At 38.9% G+C, this 22324-nt stretch overlaps 1 protein-coding gene across 1 annotated transcript in view; it reads left to right on the top strand.

Annotated features, from left to right (window-relative positions):
- The window catches only part of LIN52 (lin-52 DREAM MuvB core complex component), a 42282-nt gene extending 21925 nt beyond the window's left edge, over positions 1-20357 (top strand). The window contains exon 6 of the mRNA XM_040066907.2: positions 16586-20357. Within this exon, the coding sequence (XP_039922841.1) occupies positions 16586-16641 (56 nt within the window). The 3' untranslated portion in view covers positions 16642-20357. The remainder of the gene's footprint in view (positions 1-16585) is intronic.
- Positions 20358-22324: the final 1967 nt, after the last annotated feature.

The raw sequence follows: 22324 nt of genomic DNA, 5'->3' as shown, positions 1-22324 counted from the left end.
AGGAACCTCACAAGCTTATGGCTTTCTATATTAAGGCACTTAGTGATGCAACATTTTAATTAAATTAAACAGAATTCGTAAATTGTAGATAGACAGATTTTCCAGATCATCTCAATATGAGCTTTTAGAGTGATCAACACTCTGCTGGTGTTTAATCCATCAGACTGCCATATGGGGTGTTGAAGAGTAGAATATCTGTTTATTAACAATTGTTGTTTTTTTCACGTCAGCAAGTACGATTTTTGTATTTGAGGACCTAGGAGTGCAATCTGTTCCTGCATCTCTTACATGAGTTACATCAACCTCATGCCAGTCCTCATTTCATGCCAATCCCTCTTTTTTTTACTCAATTTAGGTGATCCAATAGGCTGCCTAAATGGCATAATAGATAGAGCAAGAGGGTCATTCTAGCAGAGTCTTCAAAGTTCTTGGTTACAGTATCACAAGGGAAATGTGTTCAGATGTCCTTTTTGAGAAATTGCAGATATCCATATTGTCAGTGGTTTCTGAGTACAGTTGAGACACATTTAGTGAAGTTCTGCAATTTGATTGACCATAATATGTCATAATTTACAAAAGTCAGAAAATTGTTCAAGATCAATCCAACATTTTATTCACTCTGAATTAATAAAAACCTGTTCTCAAATCCTAGGATATCTGGTGTTGGACTACTCTAGGAATAGAATTTACCCGTCTCTTTAGACCAGTTGTCTGTTCCATTTTATTGTGAAATACAAGTCTGTTTCTACTCATTTAGCTGAGTGAATGCTTTCCATTGTTGGTCTTTCCAATGGGAAAAATACTCTTCAGGCAAGAGGAAGAAACCTTCTTGTGTTGTGATGTTTTCATTGATCTCCTCAAAATGAAGTATTAGCTCTTCTAGAATGGGAGATGAGATTAGTGCAGTGCAGAAATGTGTTTTGAGCACAGGCATCAGGCTCTTCTCATCATATCTATTTTAAGATGTTTTTCTCTTTAAGAAGCCTGAATTCTCAGCTGGGGTAAAATACAGTCACTTTTATATATTCAAACGTGTCCGTAAATATTGGCTTATTTGCTTTCTTGGATGCATTGACAGAGTGGGGAGTAACATTATCAGGACAGCTTCAAATTTGATCTTTGTTTAGGTAAGGTACAGAGAGGAGGGAGCTGTTGGTATGAGTTGATGGTGATCGATGGAAAACAGCGGGTGTTTGCCTTTATTAGAATTGTCTGTCTTATCCAGCAGGTGGCATTGAAAATGTACCTGCTGGTCTCTCTTCTGGCTAAGCACTGCCTTCGCTGAAATCCGAAATCCTGCAAGCTGGACTCTCCCCTTTGGTGCATAGCTGCAGATCACTTCCTAATGAAGATTTTGAGTGGCCCCTGCCTGCTGGATAAAACAAAAGACCTGCTGCTGGATTTCCAGCGGGGGCACAAGTTCTTCAAGCCAGTGGCAACATCTGTCCCAGTGGAGGGCATGTCTTAGGCTGGTGACAGTAGTTCATAGGCCCTTTGCCTGTGTGTCAATGAGAGGAGGAGAAATGGTGAATGTTGGTGATTTTTAGGGTGGTTATCACCTGGTTTCCAATTAAGTGGTGAGGAAAGTGGGATGTAGATGTATTGTAATGATTCAAATTGTATGGGGCTATGGCAATGAAACAGAGAAGTGAAGAATCTGTTCTATGAATGAGGAGAATATCAGTTCTGTAGCACTTTATTTCCTGTCTTTTCAGTACTCCTTTTATCTTTATTCTCTTTTCAGTAAATAATTCTGATAATTTAATTTCTGTGCAAGCACTACAGTGTTCATGCAAGGTAGTGTTCTATTACTCCTAAGAAGCCAGGTAATTTGAAAGAAATTGTAGAATTTATGTACGTGAAACACAGCTATCTTTTAGAGTGAGTGTGAATGCATGCCTGGCATGGCTTTGTTTGTCTCATATCGTATTTTGTTCTGTATTGTGACTGTAAGTTAGCAACATCCATATTTCAGAGTATTTAGAGCACAGTGGGAGCTAATGAACATTGCTACTTTTCTAGAACCTATGGGATTGAAAATACTTCCTAGCAGCCCCTTCATTTCCCTTATATCTGAGGGACCTGAATACTTGTTGAAACTGGAGCTTTTTACTCCTCCTCCAGTGTCAAACTAATTGTGATCCCTCTTTTGATGACTGCTGTTCTGTTGCTCGTTTAACCTTGTGACCAAGTATAAAGTTTGACTCTCCAGTAAGTCCAAGCACCCAAGTCATAATCTAAATCTTCTTCCATTTTTTGGATATAGCACTTATGGAATAAAACCTTTCCTATACACAGTGCTTATCCAAGTTTTTATATTATTTTACCTTTCTCAGAATCTTTGATCTTATCAAATCTTGTTCCGCTCACAAAGATGAGCTCCATATTTTGACTGTGATCAAGATCTCCATACATTTCTACACATACTTCACTATTGTATCAGATCATTTCTCTATTTCTCATCATGTTTTTTTTTCTTTGTTATTCTGATTTTCTGTATGTTGTGGGTTTTTACATGATTTTTGTGTTTCTGGATGAAAAACTTGCTGTTTCGCAGAATTGTCTTGACAAATCTGTCTGAAGTTGCTGGAGGATTTACTCAAAGTAATTGGGTTTTGTAAACAATTGATGAATGTGACAGGATTTAATCATGTTTTGCATGTGCCCCTCAAACCTCCTGAGCCCCTGGGACCATCCAAAACAGCCAGGTCTAGAATAGCCAGGTCCCCAGCATGGTGAAGCTGAGCTGGTTGTTCTTCTGCTGTATGTCTTCAGGCTCTAGTGAATCTCCAAGTCACAGCAAATTATTATGCTACCTCCCACCTCATCTGTTTGAATTTAATAATTGTTTATGCTTTACATCCTATATTTCTGCATAAGGTCTAATCTTTTTCCAGGGTGGAAATAAGTCTCAGTCTCTATTTTGTAACTTTGGATCCTCTGTCACTTCAGGCAGTATTTTGGTGGTAATAATTTTGTGATAGTGTGGTATACACTATTCACTCCTAGAGAGCTGCTTATAAATCAAGAGTTTTCTTCATGTGGCAGGGAAACGAGCATTTCTTTGATTTGGAAAGGTAGTACAGTTGTTATTTTACATCTCTTCAATTGAGAAGATAAATTGAAAATTCCTGTTGACTCCCAACCCTGAAAAGAATGAGAGGGGAGAAAATAAGAAAACAAATAATGGAAGCTAGTCAGATTAAAATTAGCAAAAATAATGCTTTTTTCATAATGAATGGTTTGATGTGGGACTTTCTGGGATTATTTTTTTTTTTTTTAGACCAAGTACTTAGCAGCAATTGAAAAGGAATGAGGCAATTAAATGGACGATGAGAACATTTTTAGTTAGAGCAGAAAAAAATCTAAAATAAGTAGGAATTATCAGCTCCTTCAGGATATAAAACAAGCACTTAAGAAGAAGAGGAATCTTTCAGTAATAATTATTCCACATGTCTTCATAATGTGGCTCCCTAATTTATCTTTTCTTGTGATGCTTCTGATCTTGGGTGCAGTAGACAGGATGTCTGACTGGGTAGATTACTGATCTGCTCTGCTCTATCAATTCCTATGCTCATTTACAGTTTTTATGACTACAGAGCACACAGATTCCTGTTTAATAGAAAATAACATTTCTACAATCTCTTTTTGCAGCTAGTCATAGATCCTATTTATATATAGGATTTTATATACAAGATTTTAGTCAGTGGTATAGAATGTAAATTCTGGGCATGCTCTGAGTTACATCTCTAGAGAGAACATCATTATTAAACCTTTCTGAAGGTGTCCCTGGTGGCAGCTCCATAGAGCAGGTGGCCTGCATGGCGCAAGCACACAGAGTCAGGAGCCTGTGTCTTATCAGACCATGTAATCTAAAAATCACTCAGCCTGTTTTGGTCTCCTGGGGAGATGATGACGATGACACAGGACTCTTATGCTAAAAACTAATTGTTAACCTGCAGAGGACGTCATTCAACACAAATCCCAGCAGAAAAAGGCTGGGTGATGGATGTTTCTGGGTAGCAGGCCAAGATCTCATTTGGTTTTCAACAGATAGTTCTCCGGGTTGCCCCAAGATTTCCATGTTTGGTACCTGGCTTACTTGAAAATAAAGAGCACATTAATTTACAAAAAAAAAAAAAAAAAAAAAAAAAAAAAAAGGGCAGCTTACAATTTATGTTTATTAATGTATGTGTACAGAACTGAAAGAAACAAAGTTCCCTCCCTGTCTCAAGGCATGAAATGCCCTCATTCTTGCCTATGGTGCTTGGGTTTCCTGGAACATTAAGCAAAGCAGTGAGTACATAGAAGGTTAAAGGCAAGGAAACAGTGTTGAGAAGGAATACAGTAAGTAAGTAGTATATGGGAAAGGAATGTGGGATTTCTTATACATCTGTTGATTGAAACATGGCCTGAAGATCCAGGGAAGTGATGCATCTGCATCTGCAGTGCCACATCCAGAGGTGCCCTCCATGCCCCAGCATGAAGAAAACCCTGGTAAACTGGAGTGAGTTCAGTGGAGGGCCACCAAGGCGATCAGGGGCTGGAACACTTGCCCTGTGAGCAGAGGCCAAGGGAATGGGGCTCATTCAGCATGGAGAAGAGGTGACCTCACAGGGACCTGAGAGCTGCCTGCTAGAAGGAGCAGGGAGGTTATCTGAGGAGATGGTGTCAGGCTGTGGGAGGGCAAGAGACAATAATTATAAATTGATGCGAGAATGTTTCTGACTCGAATCAAGAGAAAACTTTTCCAGCATGGAACAGTCAAGTATTGGAAGGATTGTCAAGAGAGATTGTGCATTCTCCAGCTATGGATGTTTTTATGGCTTGACTGGATAAAGCCTTGAGCAGTCTCTCTGCTCTGAATGGAGCATTAACTGGAGACCTGCCAAGGTTCTATTAAATCAAAATGAATCTCTGATTCTATACAATTTTCCTCATATGATGTTGTACTGTATACCTTATTTCATCTGTTCTCTTCTGGTAGATTAAATTTGCTTCACTAAGCACTTTTTCCTTGTATCTTCATTTTATAATACCTCTTTTACTCTTCTGTACCTTTCTAACTCTAAATACATCTGATAGTTCCATTGTCACTCCATCATGGAGTCTTCATAGTTCCCCTAACTTCCAAAGTTTCTTTAGTGCTCCTCAACCCTCAGAGCAGTGTTCCCAGTCACCAAATCTATGGAGACTCTTCATGGCCATCTTCATGGTGAAGTAGAGGCATTGCCTTCTACTTTCTTTTCTGAGCTTTCTTTTAGAAGGTTTGCTCTCTGCTTTGCTGCAGTGCCTCTGTTCTTTCTTCTAGTAATGGATGACAAACAATTCTGTGCTCATTAAAAGATAGCAGTGTGGCTGCATTCAGCTTTCATAAGAGAAGTATGTAATGGTAGATGTGGCCTCAGACCAGTGGCATGTATAGGCTGTAAATAAACATGAAGGGATTTTTGGAAGCTTATTGGGCTACTCTCAGTATACCTTCTGGAGCGAAAGATAATGATTTTTTGTTTATTTTGGCTTTATTTCTGAGTTTCAAAAAACTGGAGTTTCTTCTCTCTCTCAGGAGATATCTTCAGACTCCATACCGTCCATATTTCTGGTATTCTTAATATTTTCTTCAAAACTCATTGATAATAGTAGCATGAGGGTGTTTATGAAAAATGTTCTCACATTTCCTTGTGGGTCTTGGAGGGTGTATTTTTGGGTCTGTCTTTTACATCTGCTTTTACATTTGAGCCTTGCCTGGTTGTCTTTAAGCTTGTTAGCAGCTAAATTGTAATAATTAGCAGAATCTACATTGTTTATATTTTAATACCCATTCCAAATAACCTTGAGTGGTATTACAATTTTGTTATCACATAGGTCAGGTTAACACTAGTCATAGCTTCTCTGAGTAATAACAGCTTTTTTCTATTCATTTTAACTTGACTCTACTAGCATTTGGATGCTCTAAAAACTAACATTTCTAAATCAGTGCATTTCTTCAGATGTATTGTGACCAGCTTGGAGTTGGTAAAGATGGTTTTGAATTTCATGAATCCTCTTCTGGTCTCTCAGATACTCCTTAGCTCAGGGTATTGCTGCCAGAAGAGTATTGTAGTGGGCAAAACACATGAAATTTATCAAGTTAAAATAACTTAAATAGTATAACTACAACTTGAAATGCTGGACTAAAGCAAGCAGTGAATATACTGGAAGGATGAAGATAGGGATAAGGGTAATTGTTACATGAAATACCTTTGATTCACATGAAGGAAAGAATAAAATGATGGAGGCAGTTGTGAAGGTTTTCTTCTGCAGAAGAAGAAACTGCATATTGCCCTTCTTCTATAATTCTGTCTTAACAAAGCCTGAGACTTTGACCTTGGAACACTAAGATTTCAGTCTTTTGCATATATTTGGCCATACAGACTTTTCCTTGGATTTTTGGAAAGTTTGGAAGTCTCTGTAATGTAATGCATTGTATCAACTAATTGCAAAAGGAATCTTGGTTTAATTAATGTGTAAGTCAAATAGTATTTTTCAAAGCCCCTGAATCTTCTTTTCATAGGGACTTTCAATACTGATAATGCATGGTTGTGTCAAGGGCTGCAGTCATCTAAACTGAAAAATGTTTCAATAAGGAGTCTTGGGATTAGGAAACATTTTAAAGATTTAGTCTGCTCTTTAAAGTAAAGACATACTTCTGGACAAATAAATACAGAATACCATATTACAAACTTCTTTAATCTAGATATTTCTCTCCATTCAGTTTGTTGATGGAAATTAAATTTAACAATTCAGTTCTTCTTCACAGTTCAGGCCATTAGGTAACCTATTGATAAGGGCTACTTTCTACCTTTTGGAGGTCAAGGAAGCTGTACCATTCTTGATCCAGTGCTGCAAGCCTCCCTGTAAACAAGCCTTGATGTCTTCTGATTGGATTTGTGTGCCCTGGCTTGCATAACCATACAGCTTGTATCCCAGCGTTATTAGCCAAAAGGAATATAGGGACTTACATAATCATTACACGATTATTTTTCAGTAACTGTACTGTAAATATGTAATTCTCTCTGCTCCTAATAACTCTTAATCTCTTTGTTTCTATTGGCTCCTGGGCTCAGATTTGGCCATGGCCTCCATGCCCTGGCCACTGATAAAACTTGAAAAAATTGTTACTCTCAGGGTTCACCTGCTTTGCTCCCAGCAGTAAATACGCGTTTCTCCAGCACGGGCAGGGGCACTGCATTGTGGTGCACTGTGTTGCGGAAGTGTGGGCAGCACTTCTGCCTCTGTCCCTTCTGAGAAGGGTCCATTCACCTGCAGAAACCTTTCATACCGGGCTCTGTGTGTGTGTTCAGCACAGACCTCTTTGCTGAGCTTCTTTGTGTGTTTTATGCCCGAGAGTTCTTGAGCAAACAGTTTTGATCTTGTCTCTGCATGTTGTTTGAGAAAGGAGATTCTTCTGTGAGATCCTGTGGTGAGAAAATCTGAATTATCAAGAACTCTTGATCCACTGCAGGTGTTGGAAGCCAGGAAGAGATTATTTTCCTTTTGGTATAAGCAAATAGAAGAAGGCCCTTTAGAGTGTTTCTTGGGGAAAAAATGGCCCTATTCTGCTGTTTATTTGTGATATCTGTGGGATCTGATGGTCAGAGCTCTCCCAAGGTGTAGCACTTCCAGTGATAATTTATGCTAGTAAAGTACTTTACAGGTATATTTGAAAATATACTTAACTTTGATGCAAAATTGCTTTTCTTACTGCTTTTAATATTAGAGCCTTACAAAATAATACTTGAAAATTTTTCTGTATTTAATTAGCTTCATGAGTGCCTGGTCTTAGGTCTTGACATTTTTGGCGTGCAAAATTTTCTTGTGTATTTGACCTTGGCTTTATTCCAGAATAAATATTTTAAGCTGCTAGTTGTGTGTAGTTGTTGGGGGGGGTTGTTGTTGGGGTTTTGTTTGTTTGTTTGTTTTGGGTTTTTTGTTGTTGTTGGGGTTTTGTGGGGGGGGGGTGTCTTTTTTTTTTTTTTTTTGTCTGAGACTGGGGGGCAAGCATAAGGAGCACTGAGAGAAGTGAAGTGTATAAACCACAATTAGAATTGCAGTGCACAGGTGTCTGTAGATCTTACACAATTGCCAAGCTACTTGTTTCTCAAATGATAGGGGCTTTGGGAGTGTATTTTGGAGAATAAAGGGAGCAGAAGGCCTTCCATTTGCATGTTAGTGCCGTGGGTTTGGTTGTTTGGGATTCTTTGGTTTTCTTTTTTGTCAAATCCTGCTTTAAATAGTTCCAGACTTGATACATTTGATATCTTTACAGAACCAGCATATTGAACGGTTGAAAGTGATCTACTGTGGCTGGGGATATACTTTATAACTGCCTTCAGAGAGGATCAGCATTGAAGAATAAAAATTTCTTGCATAATAGCTTTTCTTTGAGCATCAAATTAGGTCTTGTGGTTTAAAAATCTGAATGCCAGCATTGAAAATAAGATGACTTGTAATAATATTAAAAAAGAATGACTTTAGCATCAAGGTTATGGGTGAGTTCTGCTGCAGGCCCTTGAGGATCTTTCTGAGAAGAGAAGCATCTTAAATCTCTATGCTAGTCATACACAAAATATTATCGCAATGAAAAAAGAGTGAAGTGAATAAGCAGCGGCTCACAGTACAGGATGCTTGATGTATCAGGAGTCCTAGTGTTCACTGTTGCAATTTAATGCACGATACTTTTTTAGTTCTGTATTTCTGTATGCTCCACTAACTGTGTTGGATCTGTATTCTTAGGATGTGAGGTTCCATTAAAAAATAAATAATAATCGCAGCCCCCGCTCCCCCCACGTACACTCATTTTCTGTAATATGGTAATGATATCACCGTAGCAGTAATTACGGGTCATCTTCATTTCTTTCATCTCTGCTGGTTCTGATGGCTTCATTCCTTTGACGGAGAAGATTTGGCTCTGGGTGCTGTGATTATTTTGTTAAGCATTATTCGAATAGACAGGAGTGAGAGAAATTAATCAATCCAAATGCAATTAGCATCATGTTTAACCCAGTGATGGACGTCTCAAGGTGAAACAGCCAGGGGAGTTTCAGACATTATTATTCAATCCAGTGGCTCTTATCTAAATTATAATCAAGAGGTTTTTATTGGCTTTGCAGAGAGAAGATGTAACTCTTTCCCTGCTTTGAGGGTCAGAGAGATCAGATCTTTGGCCCTACAATATATTGGCTGCAGGCAGCTCCTAGAATTGGGAGGTACTGTAAGAGTTTACTGTAATATCAGGGTCACTCAGGACAAAATACCTACACATCCTAGTATCTGTGGCCTGGAACATAAGCTTGGTAGCTCCCTGGTCATTGGCAGGGTTGTCTTTGCCCCTTGCTTTGAGCGTTTTCATTGACTGATTTTGCTCATCTGTATGTGAATGAATACCGTTCGTAGTTTCAGCATTCGAAGCTCTGTGAACATCACAGTTTGCAGCTGAATGCAAACAGAATGGTAACCTCCTTGCAAGGTAGGGAAATCTGGTTAGGAGATCGAGATAAATTATTCTGCAGGGAAGGAATCTAATTTTTCGTAGAGCAAATATAATTTTAGTATTTATTGATAGCAACAATAACATTTTTGAGGATTTATTAATCTGCAGCAGGTCTGTTATCACTGGATTATCCTGAATGATCTCTGAGATCTCTTATCAGGTATAAGGTAAAACATGAGTACTATGTGTGGAGAAAAACGAGGTTGAAAGAGGTCACGTGAGGATTTCATAATTCAGGAAAGCATTTGGTATTTGATTACAATTCTTAAGGCTCTAGCTAACACTCACTAAACTGTTTCAATAGTTTAAAACTTTATCAGTCTCAGCTATTTACGACTTCTCTGTCAGAGAGGACTGTTCTCATAGCATACTGGGAGGAGGAGTCCATGTGCTCACCTGCTCCTATTCACAGCCTCGCTTTGTGCAAGCTTTCACCTTCTTCAGCATTTCAAAACAAGCCATGCCAGACTGTGAAGTACAGGTGATATAAGGGCACATTCTGCTGTCTCATTCACCAAGGGAAGGACGCTGATGTTTTGTACCAAGGGGGTGTTATTATTTGAAAATACTGCAGCAAGACTTGGACAGCTCATCCTTCAGAGCCTGAATTCTAGCACAGTTGCTGAATCCCTTCACATACATTTTGTGCTGGTTTTGGCTGGGGTAGAGTTAATTTTCTTCACAGCGGCTGGTATGGGCCCGTGTTCTGGATTTGTGCTGAACACAGGTTGATAATAGAGAGATGGTTTTGTTATTGGTGAGCAGAGCCAAGGCCTTTTCTGCTTTGTGTACTGCCACGCTGGCAGAGGCTTGAGGTACCCGGAAGGTTGGGAGGAGACACAGCAGGAACAGGTGACCCCAACTGACCAAAGGGATGTTCCAGACCACAGAACATTGTGCTCAGTATATAAAGTGGGGGAAAATGACACGGGGAGGGATGCTCAGAGTGGTGGTGTTTGTCTTCCCAAGTCACCATTATATGTGATGGGGCCCTGAGCTCCTGGAGATGGCTGAACACCTGCCTGCCATGGGAAGCAGTGAATCTATTCCTTGTTTTGCTTTGCTTTCTCTGTTAAACTGTCTTTATCTTGACTCAAAAATTTCCCAGCTTTTACCCTTCTGATCCTCTCCCTGATTGTGCTAGTGAGGGAGTGAGCAAATGGCTGCATGGGACTTGGTTGCTGGCTGGGGCAAAAACACAAGAATCTGTACTGAGGCTGTGACCCCATCTGAAAGGTGGGAATTAAATCACTCTGTGTTTCGAGAATATTGTAAGGCTTGATAAACTTTGCAAGTGCTTCAGTACTGATCACTGAGAGATGCCATGGTAATGCAACCTTATTCCACCTGGAGGTTTACACTGATTCTGTTGTCTTACCCGAGGAATGTGTTTCAGGAGTGTTAGGTGATTGCAGAGGTCTTCAGTGTCAGTGTAACAGTTCCTGAAGCACAGCTTGGAGTGTCTCCTTGTGCCAGTTGTGCCTCCAGTGAAGGTGACTGACTTTGCTTTCACTAGCCACTACTCTCCTGAGATGGCAGTTCAACTCTCTCTGAAATTGGTAATTGGGCTTGGGGTAGCATTCACTGGTAAGTATTTGTCAAAGGCCAGCAGTCTTCAACGAGCAGCTCATTTGACACTTATATTAGGAAGTAGACAATGGATAGCAGAGTAATTGAAGCTCTTTCTGTGAAGAAAGAGGTGTGAGCTGGTGCCAGGCGGTGATAGGATTTTGGGGGTCTGGTTTGAGATAGATCTGCAGGGACCAGCTTCTATCTCTCTGACAGTAGTTCAGATTATGTTGTCTGGGTAATAATATTCTCTTGGTCTTGTCTGTCATATGCCTCTTTTTTCTTTGAGGGCTGTTCAGTAATAATGTGAATTGTAAATATTTTTGCTGATTTTAAATTACCTTTTTGCCTTCAACCCTCATTCCCTGAGTTATTTTGTTATTTTCTTCCCACATGCAATATTAGTTGAGCCCGGCTATAAGATACGACTTTGCGATTGGGTTTCAGACGTTCAGTCTCCCACAGTTGCTCACAGGCAGGTTCCTCTAGGCCTTTTTTTATGCCCTGCCAACTAAGAAAAAGAATCATTGTGTCTTCTTATCCTAACATTATATCTCAGCACATAAGAAATCATTTCTGATGCAACAGACTCCTGTGATAGGTTAAAAACCAGAAAACTGTTCTGCTGTCTTTCTGCAATTCATATTCTTTGCCATAAAATGGTAATTTGCATTGACAGAGCTTTAGAAATAAACCTTTCTAGTTTTGTTTTCCATGTAGTCCAAGGACACAGCAGTATTTTGAGAGTGCTTTATTAGTACTTTAAAGGAATCCTTCCATGCTGAAAAACAAGTTCTTTAGTTACTATAAATGCATAAATAGAATGGGAGGAATAACTGATAAGGTAACAAAGTATAACGGTGCCTAAAGTAGACTTTTTGTAGGCAAGAACGTAGCATTCAAAATGTGACACTGCAAGACATTTCAGAGCTAAAAACATAAATTGTCTTGCTGGGTTTTATTAGTAGCAAGATCTTTAGATTTCAGCTAGGCTATATTTTCAGGTCAGAAAAGGATCACAGTCAAATTTGTCCCATAAGTTGTACATCCGGGAGTACATCTTACTAAAGAAGTGCTTCTTTAGTAAGTGACTTTGTATTAAAGTATCTATAATTTGAAGACAGTCGCAAGCTTTGTTTTGAGATTTTTAGACAAGCCCAGAAGTAGTAAGCAGTGAAGGTATAATGTTCATGTGAATGTCTGATAAATACAGTTTGTCACGTATATCTTTTACATAGACTTTACCCCCAAGTGTGCTGTGGATATATTTAAGTGTATATTACGTTTAAAAAGTGTGCATGTATGTGTGTTGCTTAGGGATTCTCCTAGATGAAAGTTGCTTATGTAAGTATAAATCACTGTTTTCCTTGCTGATTTTAAAGCAGTAAATCCTTCCATTATTTCCTGGCTATCCAGACCTTATGACACAATATGTCCTGTGCTGTCATATGTGTGAGAAGGCTTTTTATGGGGAGCAATCAGGCTGGACCCCAATCTCCAGTGCAGTTTTTTTTTTTTTTTCTAATTAAATTGTCAGTGGAAGGAATATCCGGAACAGCAGTTTTCATTTTCAATCGAGGAAAAAACATTATGAGTCTTTGTCATTTGATTAAAAGTTACTTAACCTTTAAATTGCTACAGATGTAAAGATAGCTCTGAGTTTCCAATGTAATCGCCTCCAAGTTAAAATCAGGAAAATCTTTGTGTAATGAAACCCATATGTCATAGTGAAAGGATGCAAAGCACTGGCAGAGTGGGCTGCTCTAGCAGGAGATTCTGCACCCAATCTTGTTAACCCAGACTGCTTTTGGTAATCCCTCATCTCCTCACTTGTAGGAAATCAATCTGTACTACTGAATCTTTTCAACCAGCAACTACAAAATTTACTGCGGAGAGGCAGCTTGGGGACAAGTGTAGTAAAAACGGAGCCTGAGGCAACAAGACTAAATGTGGGATTGAGGGATTGAAGTTCTAAAGAGGAGATTATATTAAACCTTATTCTGCTCCCCTATCAAGTAGAAATGTCTCCTCCTCCTTTCAGCCCCAGCCTTTCCTATCCAGTACCTGTTCTTGAGATCTGCTTGGCAGATCTTGCCAGGCAGCAAACTTAATTCCTACAGTACAGCATGCTCTGTTAATTATAATAGCCTGATACCATTTTTCAATACATTTATCTGAAGGAGTTTATTCAGGCACTACTTCCAGAGCAACCAGTGCTGATATCGACTCTAAGTGGGTTTTTTCTGTGGAGTTCAGTGTTTTCCTTCTCCCTAGCAGGTGAGGTTAATTTGTATCCAAGCTACTGCAATGGTATCCATTGTTGTTTTTTCTATTGTAGTAGATGCACAGCGTAGGCAAGGTTGTAAATCGTGACTTGTCATGCAGATTCATGTTTCAGTTTTGTGCTGCGCAGCCTCTGTGGTGTGTGTCTGCTGGTACAATGAAGCCTGCGCTCAAGCCCTCTCTTCCCTTGAAGTCTGTGGTTTAAACTACCATTGTAAAGAAAAAATCCCTGAGGTTTTCCATATAGTTTTGTCCAACCTTTTAATTAAAAAACCCACCTCTACTATTGAAATGGCTTCTGCTGGTCCCTTGGGTAGTTGCTTAAAGCTGGTTTTACCATCTCTCTTAGCCTACAATCATATTTGGAATGTGGGTGATGGTTTCTTCATTCACAAGCTCTTCCGTCACTCCAGCAAGCTTCCTAAAACCCCAGTGGAAATTATATTCCTATTATTAAGAATTCATTTCTCAGAAGCAATACTGAGCAGAAAAGTCAGTTTAATATTAGAGCCTTTTACTGTGCAAAATCCATCGGATCGTACGCAGATGAAAATGAAACAAAGATGAAGGAATAGCCAAGATGTTTGAACACAGTAATAAAAATTTCTCCTACGTTTACCAGGAGTACATTGAACTGTGCTTCTTGGGCAGATAGGAGAAGCAGCTGAAGCAGGGAAGACAAGACTGTTAATGCTTGTGGAAACTTGCCCTTAGTTTGGCTGTGGTTTTTCTGTCAAATGGGGATGTTACTTCCTGGCCATTTTCATACATATACAAAGATTTCTCAGTTTGGCATCATATCTTTAAAAATAAAGCCCTGCTGCAAGCCTGAGTCTGTGAGGAGACAAGGAATACAGAATAGCAGAAGGCTGTCTCCTGCTCCTAATGGGATTTTGTAGCAGCATGTGCGAGTTTGTTTCAGAAGTCAGAAATGAACAGATGTTGGTATAAATTACCTCTGTGTCTGATGTCTTGCAAATTAAAAGCGCGGTTGGCATCACTAAACAATTTCACCAGGTTGGGGGGGGAAGCGGGTGGTGATTATTGTAGCAGGTCGGTAAGAATCTTTAAGCTGCAGCAGAACAGGATAGCAAGGATAAAGGAATGAAGAATAAAATGAGAGGTCTGTGAATTAATCAGAAATGTTAACATCTCCGATGACAAGTGAACAGGCAGGCACGTGCTCTCGGAGCAACCTCCAACCCACAGTAATTTCGCTCAGCGCGCAGAAGAAGTCTGTGCTCTCTGCCTGATTTATAGGGTGCAGCCCTCTTTGGGGGAACAGAATTGTCATGCGTTCGTATATCTCCTGTATGGGACTTGCACTCTGGAAAACTTTCCACTTTATCAACTACAGTTCAGCTTATGTGCTTTTCTTGTTAAGAGTGTTTTAAAACCTGCACTATTGTTGGAGCAAGGCAGGGAGGTGTCGAAGAATCTCTTCCAAGCTGAAATTTAAAATTTTTTTCAGTTTTATTTAGTCATGTTCTGTGTGCACAACAACTTAGTTCCTGACAAAATGTCAATCTACTCTGTTCTTCTGCAGCACCTTCTATCCCTGTATCACTTCAGCAGCACCTAAAGCATAGAGGTTGTCTTGGGGTTGGGGAGGTAGAGGTACGAATGAGTACTTTTGTAGTAGTTCAGACTGCAAATCAGAAGCAAGATCCCAGGTGATATAAAACTCACCGCTGGAAGCATGAGGCAAGTAAATAGTGTGCAGTGATCTGCTTGAACCTGCAACCAGTCTGAAGCATGTTCCACTCAGGACAGTGGACTTTGCAGCCTACAAGTATCAGTATGTATCAGATAGGTTATATACTTTTACATACAATTAATTGTTTTACAGGGATTTTGCTGATGACAATAACTCGTGATAAAATTTTGTGTAAACAAATTAGAATATAATAATTTAAAGAAGATGCTTTAAGAGACAAATTCTAACTTTTACGTAAACAACAAAACGTCTTTATCTGAGTGCACACTGAGTATTGTAAGCTGAACATTTTTATTACATTTTAGTTTTGTTCTGATAGATAATCAATAATGTCAAAAGAAAACCCAATATCAACAAACCCACCTCCAGTTTTTATGCTAATTTTAATTTCTGATGTTTGTCTCAGTAGAAAAGTCAGGAATTGAATGGATAAAACAGAAAATTAATTCCTATCTCCTTCTAGACTGTTTTTGAGGCTAGGTGTGGGAAACACGCATGATATCAGCATTCCTGTGAATAAAACCCTCCATGTTTTGGTGCCTGCCAGTCCAGCACAAAGCTTACCCCTTTATTGAAAGGAAATGGAGGGGCATCAGTAGGAAGATTGTCTTTCTCCAGGCATCAATTGCTAATGGTGTTGTCTTTGATGCATTGTATTATTATTGCAAGACACGAATAGTATGAGGACTGCGAGGCCGGCTTGTGAGCTTATGGGTTCTCAAGTCAGAAATGTCTCATGCAGAAAAGTGGCTGTGTAAACCCTGCTGTAGTAGAGCTATCAGAGATTGATGGTACCGAGAGTGAGAGAGAGACATATAAGCCTTGCCTTGCTGTATTAAACATCGAAGGACTGACAACACAGAGAGAAAGAGATGACCAAAGCTCTATAAACTTTACTTTATTACCCTATCCATAGATGAACTGCATTGAAGGAATATAAACCCCATTATATTACAGCATCCAGGGACTGACACTGCTGAGAGAGAGAAAATGCTGCCTAATTTCTGTTGAAGACCACATCATCCAGGGACCAATAATCCTGAAACAGAGTTCCATAATCTCTGACAGATTATAACATACAGGGACAATTGTGCCGAGATAGAGCGATGGAGATTTGGATTTCACCATTCAGAGATGGATAGTACAGAAAAAAGGAGGTGCTGCAAGAGCATAATGCAGTAGGAATAGAAAGCATAGATTGTATGTAATGAGACAGCCTGTCAGAATTATTGCTGAGTTTAGAAGATTCCAGACCCTGCCTGCATTTGTAGCATGTCAGGAATTCAAGCTGAAATGTGGTTTTATTTATTTTCCACTTTAATAGATAAATAAAATAATTCTTAGTTTTGGTACAAGCACAAATCTAAATTAATTTCTTATCATATGGTTAGAATATGTTATATAATTATACAAATTATACGTTTGTTTGAGTTTCTTGGCTTTTTAAAAAATACTGATTTCTTTTTCCTCCCTTGTGATTTCAGCTAGAGAAATGACTCGAGGGAAATTCCTGAACATCCTAGAGAAACCCAGAAAGTAGCTGCATCTAGCATTTGGACAAAAATACCCCAACTAGGTCATTTTATGTACTGTGGATCCAGATGAAGCTCAGGAAGTCCAAGAAGAACAAAGCTCTCACTCTAGACCTGCAGAACAAACACCTCTTTTTGCTTCCACAGCTCATCTCTTTATGGGGGAAATGAACGATATGCACAGGTCACAAGGACTGCAGTTGGTTGTGCTGGAATTCAGACTTCATCTGACCATAGGATGTCCAACAGGAGGACTGGGCCCTGACATGCTGTGACACAGTTCCCTGTTTCAATCAGCAGTTCAAAGTGAACAGCTAGTGTCCTTATTCAGCTGTTCCCAGGGGCAGCCTGTTTGAGGAACACAGCAGATGTGACACTGGCCAGGGTCCATCATGAGGCCTTGACCCTTCTGTGTCTTTTGTCTTAGATGCATTGATCTCCCGTGTGCGCTGTCTGTGCTGAAGGATTTGAGCATAGTTTGGGGTTGACCAGGAGCGCTGGCTCAGCAGGACCATGTGCCTTTAGTGTAGAAGCCAAGTGCAGTCTCTGCAGTAGATTCCAGTTGCTCACTCCCTTCTGAGGAGCACGTCTGGTACTCCGAGGAGGAGCTCCAGACCTTCGTGTGACAGGAGCTTCGTTTTCCTGCCAGTGGTTCTCTAAGAGAAATTGGAACTAACAGAGCACAGGGAGTAAGAAGTGTTACTGTGTCTCAAGGAAGATACCCTCACAGAAGTTATGGCCAGTACACGAAGAAACAGCTTTGTCAGTCCTCTGCAATTCTTTGCTTCTCACAGGGCTAGAAACTGGAAAGAGTTATAAAGTTGAAAGATGGTGTTGTTTTCAGTTATCACTCCCAAGAAGTGGCAACAGGACTGTTAGCCAGATTGTGAAGATGGTCTGCCTATACAGGATCTCGGCATTTCTGAAAATAATGTTTTGTGGTATTTTTAATTTCTTATAAACCAGCACCTCAAAATTTTCTTCTCCTACAAAACCAGAATTTTTAAGATAGAAACTTCTGTGAGCTGTTCCCTTTCAGAATGCTGTGATTACAGTTTAATGCCTTTTTCTTCTGTTCATGCAATTCTACCTATTTACCCCTTAGAAGAGACACAGAGCATGTTCAAACTTTTTGTTTTATTTAAGAGAATTTTTTTATTTCATTCCATCCTCTTTCCTTTTCCTAGAAAACAACATTTTAAGCATTAGTAAATATGTTCTTTTTTAGGATACAACATAGCGTTGAAACATAACACATAACAACATATAACGTAACATATAACATCATGTTACTTTTACCATGCAGGCCTTTCAAAACGTGTTATTTCTCAGGCTGTAGTCACATATGAGAGGAGAAATTGTTTGGAAATAGTACATGGAACAGGCTGTCCTTACAGCACTGCATTTTTCTGGCTTTGCAGAGAGAGGAGACTCTTTTTGGGTGCATGTGCAATAAAGAGGGGGAGATTTTTTTGATCAAATAGACTTCTGAGTTTTACTGAATTGATGGTGATGCTTTGCTTTGTGGTCTGTGGTTTTGGTTATTGCCAGTCAGAACCAGGCTTGTTTGGGACAGCTCTGGTTAACTGAGTTTAAGTAGTTAAATCCTACATCCTAGAAAGATTCTGCACACATTTAGAAATATCAGGAGCCTGATTTAAGACTTAACAGAGTTATTTCTGTATTTCTGTCCGTCACAGTTTATGCAGGGCAGAGCTTAACTGGAACTCCATCCCTTGAGAACATGAGAATTAAGACAGATGAATGAAAAGAGAAGCTGAAAGTGGTAGTTCAGGAGCAGAAGAAAACCCAATGGTGCAAACTGATGTTGATGTAGCTTTAAGCATTGAATTATAGATTTGGAATGCAAATTTAAGTTTTTATACTGTATATGTAATATATGTACACATATATGACATAATGGGATACTTCATCTGTATCACCAGTATTAGTTTCTGCATTTTATAGAGGTTTCTTGGTCCAACACATTAAGGAATTGAGATCTGAAAAGAGGATATAAGAAAATATATGAAAACCTGTCCTGGAACTATATATGTATTTTCTGATATGTGCAGTAAGAATTTTCAAACTCTAGGTAGTTTATAGTAACATACGTATGTTAAAAAAAAAAAAAAATCTCCTTTTATTATACACAGTAATCATCTTCTATAGGGCAGCCATTAACATATGCTTTAGAACTGTGATTTTTTTTTTTATTTTGTACTTATTATCTGTAGAGATGAGTCAATGATGTTCTTTTTTTTATTGACGATATTTATATGTATTGATGTGCGTTAGCCAGAGAATTTCTTTCTGTTTGTTATTGCATTTTGGTTTAATAATATGCAAATGCAAACCTCAGAGGTTTGTCTGGGTTTCCAAAATAGCCCTCTGAGATGCAAAAGCTTTTGCTTGGCCACTTAGACAATACTATTCCTCAGGCTCTTCTTCACTTATCTGCATAACACCACCTCAGGGTTTGGCCTGTGGATGTTCCATTCCCATCAGTAAATAAATATTTGTCAATATCCAAATGCTACTAAGGGTTTTCATACCCTTTGAACCCTATTTTTTCCTTCAGTGCTATCCTTCCTGACATCCACGTGGTTATCTATCTATACAAGAAAATCTGAGTGACTTTTTGTTACTGATGGGAATGAAAAGCGTAAGAAAATCAAGATTTGGTAATACTAATCAAGCTGAGTATATAAAGTCTTTTATGAAGTGTTTTCATGTATTGGAATATTAAATGTGAGTTTCTTGGAGGTAAAGTCAGTATTTATTTGGTTTCTTTTAAATGCCAGTATTACACACATTCAGTTATAAAGGCTATTCATTTCAGTCTTGGGCTATCAAATGCTTTGCTATCTAATCCAACTGAGAAGAAATTCTTGTTTGTTATGTTAATCATTATCAAAATAAAAGTCTGTGTGCACTGGCAATTGAATAATGTGATACTCCATTTAACTCAGTCTTTTGCCATTACAAAATCAACAAATTTGTAACAGTCCTGTAACTCACAGTTCTCAACTTTGATTCATATTTCCCTCAAAAAGACACCTAGAAATGACGGATTAGTGAAAATTGACTAATCTGTCTTGGAGGTAAGATTTGAACCTTATTCTGGTTTTTCTGATTTTTATATTATGTAAAAACGTAAGGTGCTATTACAAGTCAAAAAATGACCTTGCTATCACAAGCCAGTCTTATCTGTAATCTCTTTGCTTATAAACAGTTGTAGAAGAATAGGGAAGGATATAAACAAAAAGCTTACACAGTGATTTTGCATTAGAGTAACTTACATAGCATCCAGCAATGTTTTAATTGAATATGGTCCACAGTAGACCCTACCCTCCATACATTTTTCTTAGTCCTAATTTTTCTATACTTCTGACCTGAAAAATGCCCCAGGATAGTGAGTTCCATAATTCAGTTATACAAAGAAAGGTTAAAAATTAAAACAAAAAGAGGTGGAGGGGAAGTTCCTTTAAATCTGCTTACCTAATAATTCTGTTTTGAACCTTTCATTTCTTTTATTGTCAGGAACGGTTGTTTGGATTTTTTCTTCTTTGTTTTCTGTGCACTACTCATGGTTTTTCAGGTTCTGGTATGGTTTTTGTTCTGTGGTTATGTTCACCTTCCTTGTGTTCACAATATTCAATGGTCTGTCTTCTATTGCAGCCTGAGCTGGCATAATTAAAATTGCAGAGTACTCCTAGTGCAAGCATACTGTGAAGTGTGTATGTCCTAATTGCAGCTTGTATTTTGTCCCTCTGCCGTTTTCTTTCACAGCATTGGGGCCTAAATCCTGTTTTGAGTCCTAAGAACAGGATCATCAGCCAGATTTGCAGCTGATCTCATCCACTTCACCTACAGAAACTAGTGCTGGGCAAACAACGATTTTTCCAAATCACAATGACAGTGATTCCAACCATTCCGTGATGATGAACTGACACCTGGTAATTCCATCATCAGCCTATGCGGCATGTGAAAAAGGTAAATTTCATCTTTGTCACATGGTCTGAAATCCTGGCCTCACACAAGTTCAGTGACTTTTCATAAACATTTCTGTAGTACTTCTAAACTAATATAAATTTTTAGATATATACAATCAAAAGAAAAAGACAGCTTGCAAACTAGTGTTGCAGAAAGTCCACAGTGATGCATTCACTCCCCTAGAACCAGCAGTTATTCAGTCTCTGGTTTAGTACTTCAAGCATCCTCACGTTTGAGTTTCTCCTAAGTAAGAACCTCAGGCAACAGGGGTACTTGTAGTGGGAAAATGTGTCACTTCTTTGAGTGAACTATCTGAACATGGCATACAAACTTGATAGAGCGTGAAAATAATCCTCACTTCTTAGTGTTGTACCCCCATCTTCGTATGCCAGTCTGTACTGACACTTTTGAAGAAGTCATTAAATAATCTTTAGTAGAAGATGATAATTCATTGAAAGACAGTTTTCTAGAAGGCTGTATCTTCAGCCCAGGAGAATTATAGTTGGATGGAAACTTTCCGTGGAGCTCTGGGCTGGATAAAAATGATTAGAAGAACAAATGCAAATGTTGTAAACACATTCCTATTATCACTACAGCAAAACCTTCCCACCACAGAAATACCAAAATCCATACCCACTCCTATGTGCACATCCCAGCACATACATCAGCCAGGGTGCCAGATACATCCAAAAGGTATTGAATGTGTGATGCCAAATATACATTGCCCTGATAAGAGATTCACCTTGATATTTTTAGAAGGCAAGAAAAGAGAAAAAAAAAATCTGAAGAAAATCAAGGATAAGGAAATGAAAAAGACTGGATCCTTTTGGTTTTACATAAAGCTATGCTTCTTGGAATCGAACCTATTCTGGAGACACATTATTTCTGCAAGCTGATCTTTTTATCAGTGCTTTGAGTTTCTTTCAGAAGGATGTGAAATGCAATATTCTGAACTCAAATCACTGTAACAAATCATAAAGTCCATATAAAGATAGTTAAAAGATCCAGACTGATGCACTTGTTACAGAGTGTAATCCACATTCTGCATAGAATATGTGCAACAATGCCAGTTTTATTTAGATTGTGCTAGATTTTCAGCATAGCAGGATCCCTTCACATCATGACTTCATCATCCACTGAAACTGCTGGTTTTTAGACTTGACCTTTTCCATCGTGTCTCTTTGAGGAGGATGACTGACTCCAGGCAGCTGATGAGTGTACAGAATAGGCGTTTTCTTGTTGGGTTTGTGTGGTTGACCTCTGCCCTGCCTGCTGATTCTTATAATACAGATCAGTGACCAGTGAAGCCAGAATGCTCCCTGCCTGTCTCTGTTATAGACACCTCAGTAAGGGACAGAAAAGAGAAAGAGGGCTGAGCTTGAAAGCCCTTACTTAATTGCTAGTAGAAAAAATGGGTAATAAGAATGACCTTGCACCTTATTTATTGACCAGATCTCTGTGAGGACAAAGTACTTGACTTGGTTCTGTATCACTTGAAAGGCTGGCTCTGTGGCCCATAGCTGATGAGTAGGCGTAATAATATAGGGTAATTAAATTTTGTGTTTACAGACACTTATATGTGAAGGAGGATTTCCCTCTCAAAAATAGCAGGCTCCATTTTTTTCATAATCACAGAATTTGAAGCTAATTTGAAGCAACACAAATTTGCCATTTACCATCTTCCACTTACTAGGA

Source organism: Hirundo rustica, chromosome 6 (assembly GCF_015227805.2).
Source record: "Hirundo rustica isolate bHirRus1 chromosome 6, bHirRus1.pri.v3, whole genome shotgun sequence".
Taxonomy (NCBI): domain Eukaryota; kingdom Metazoa; phylum Chordata; class Aves; order Passeriformes; family Hirundinidae; genus Hirundo; species Hirundo rustica.
Note: the sequence above shows the minus strand (reverse complement) of the source record. Positions and strands in the feature narration are given on the sequence as shown.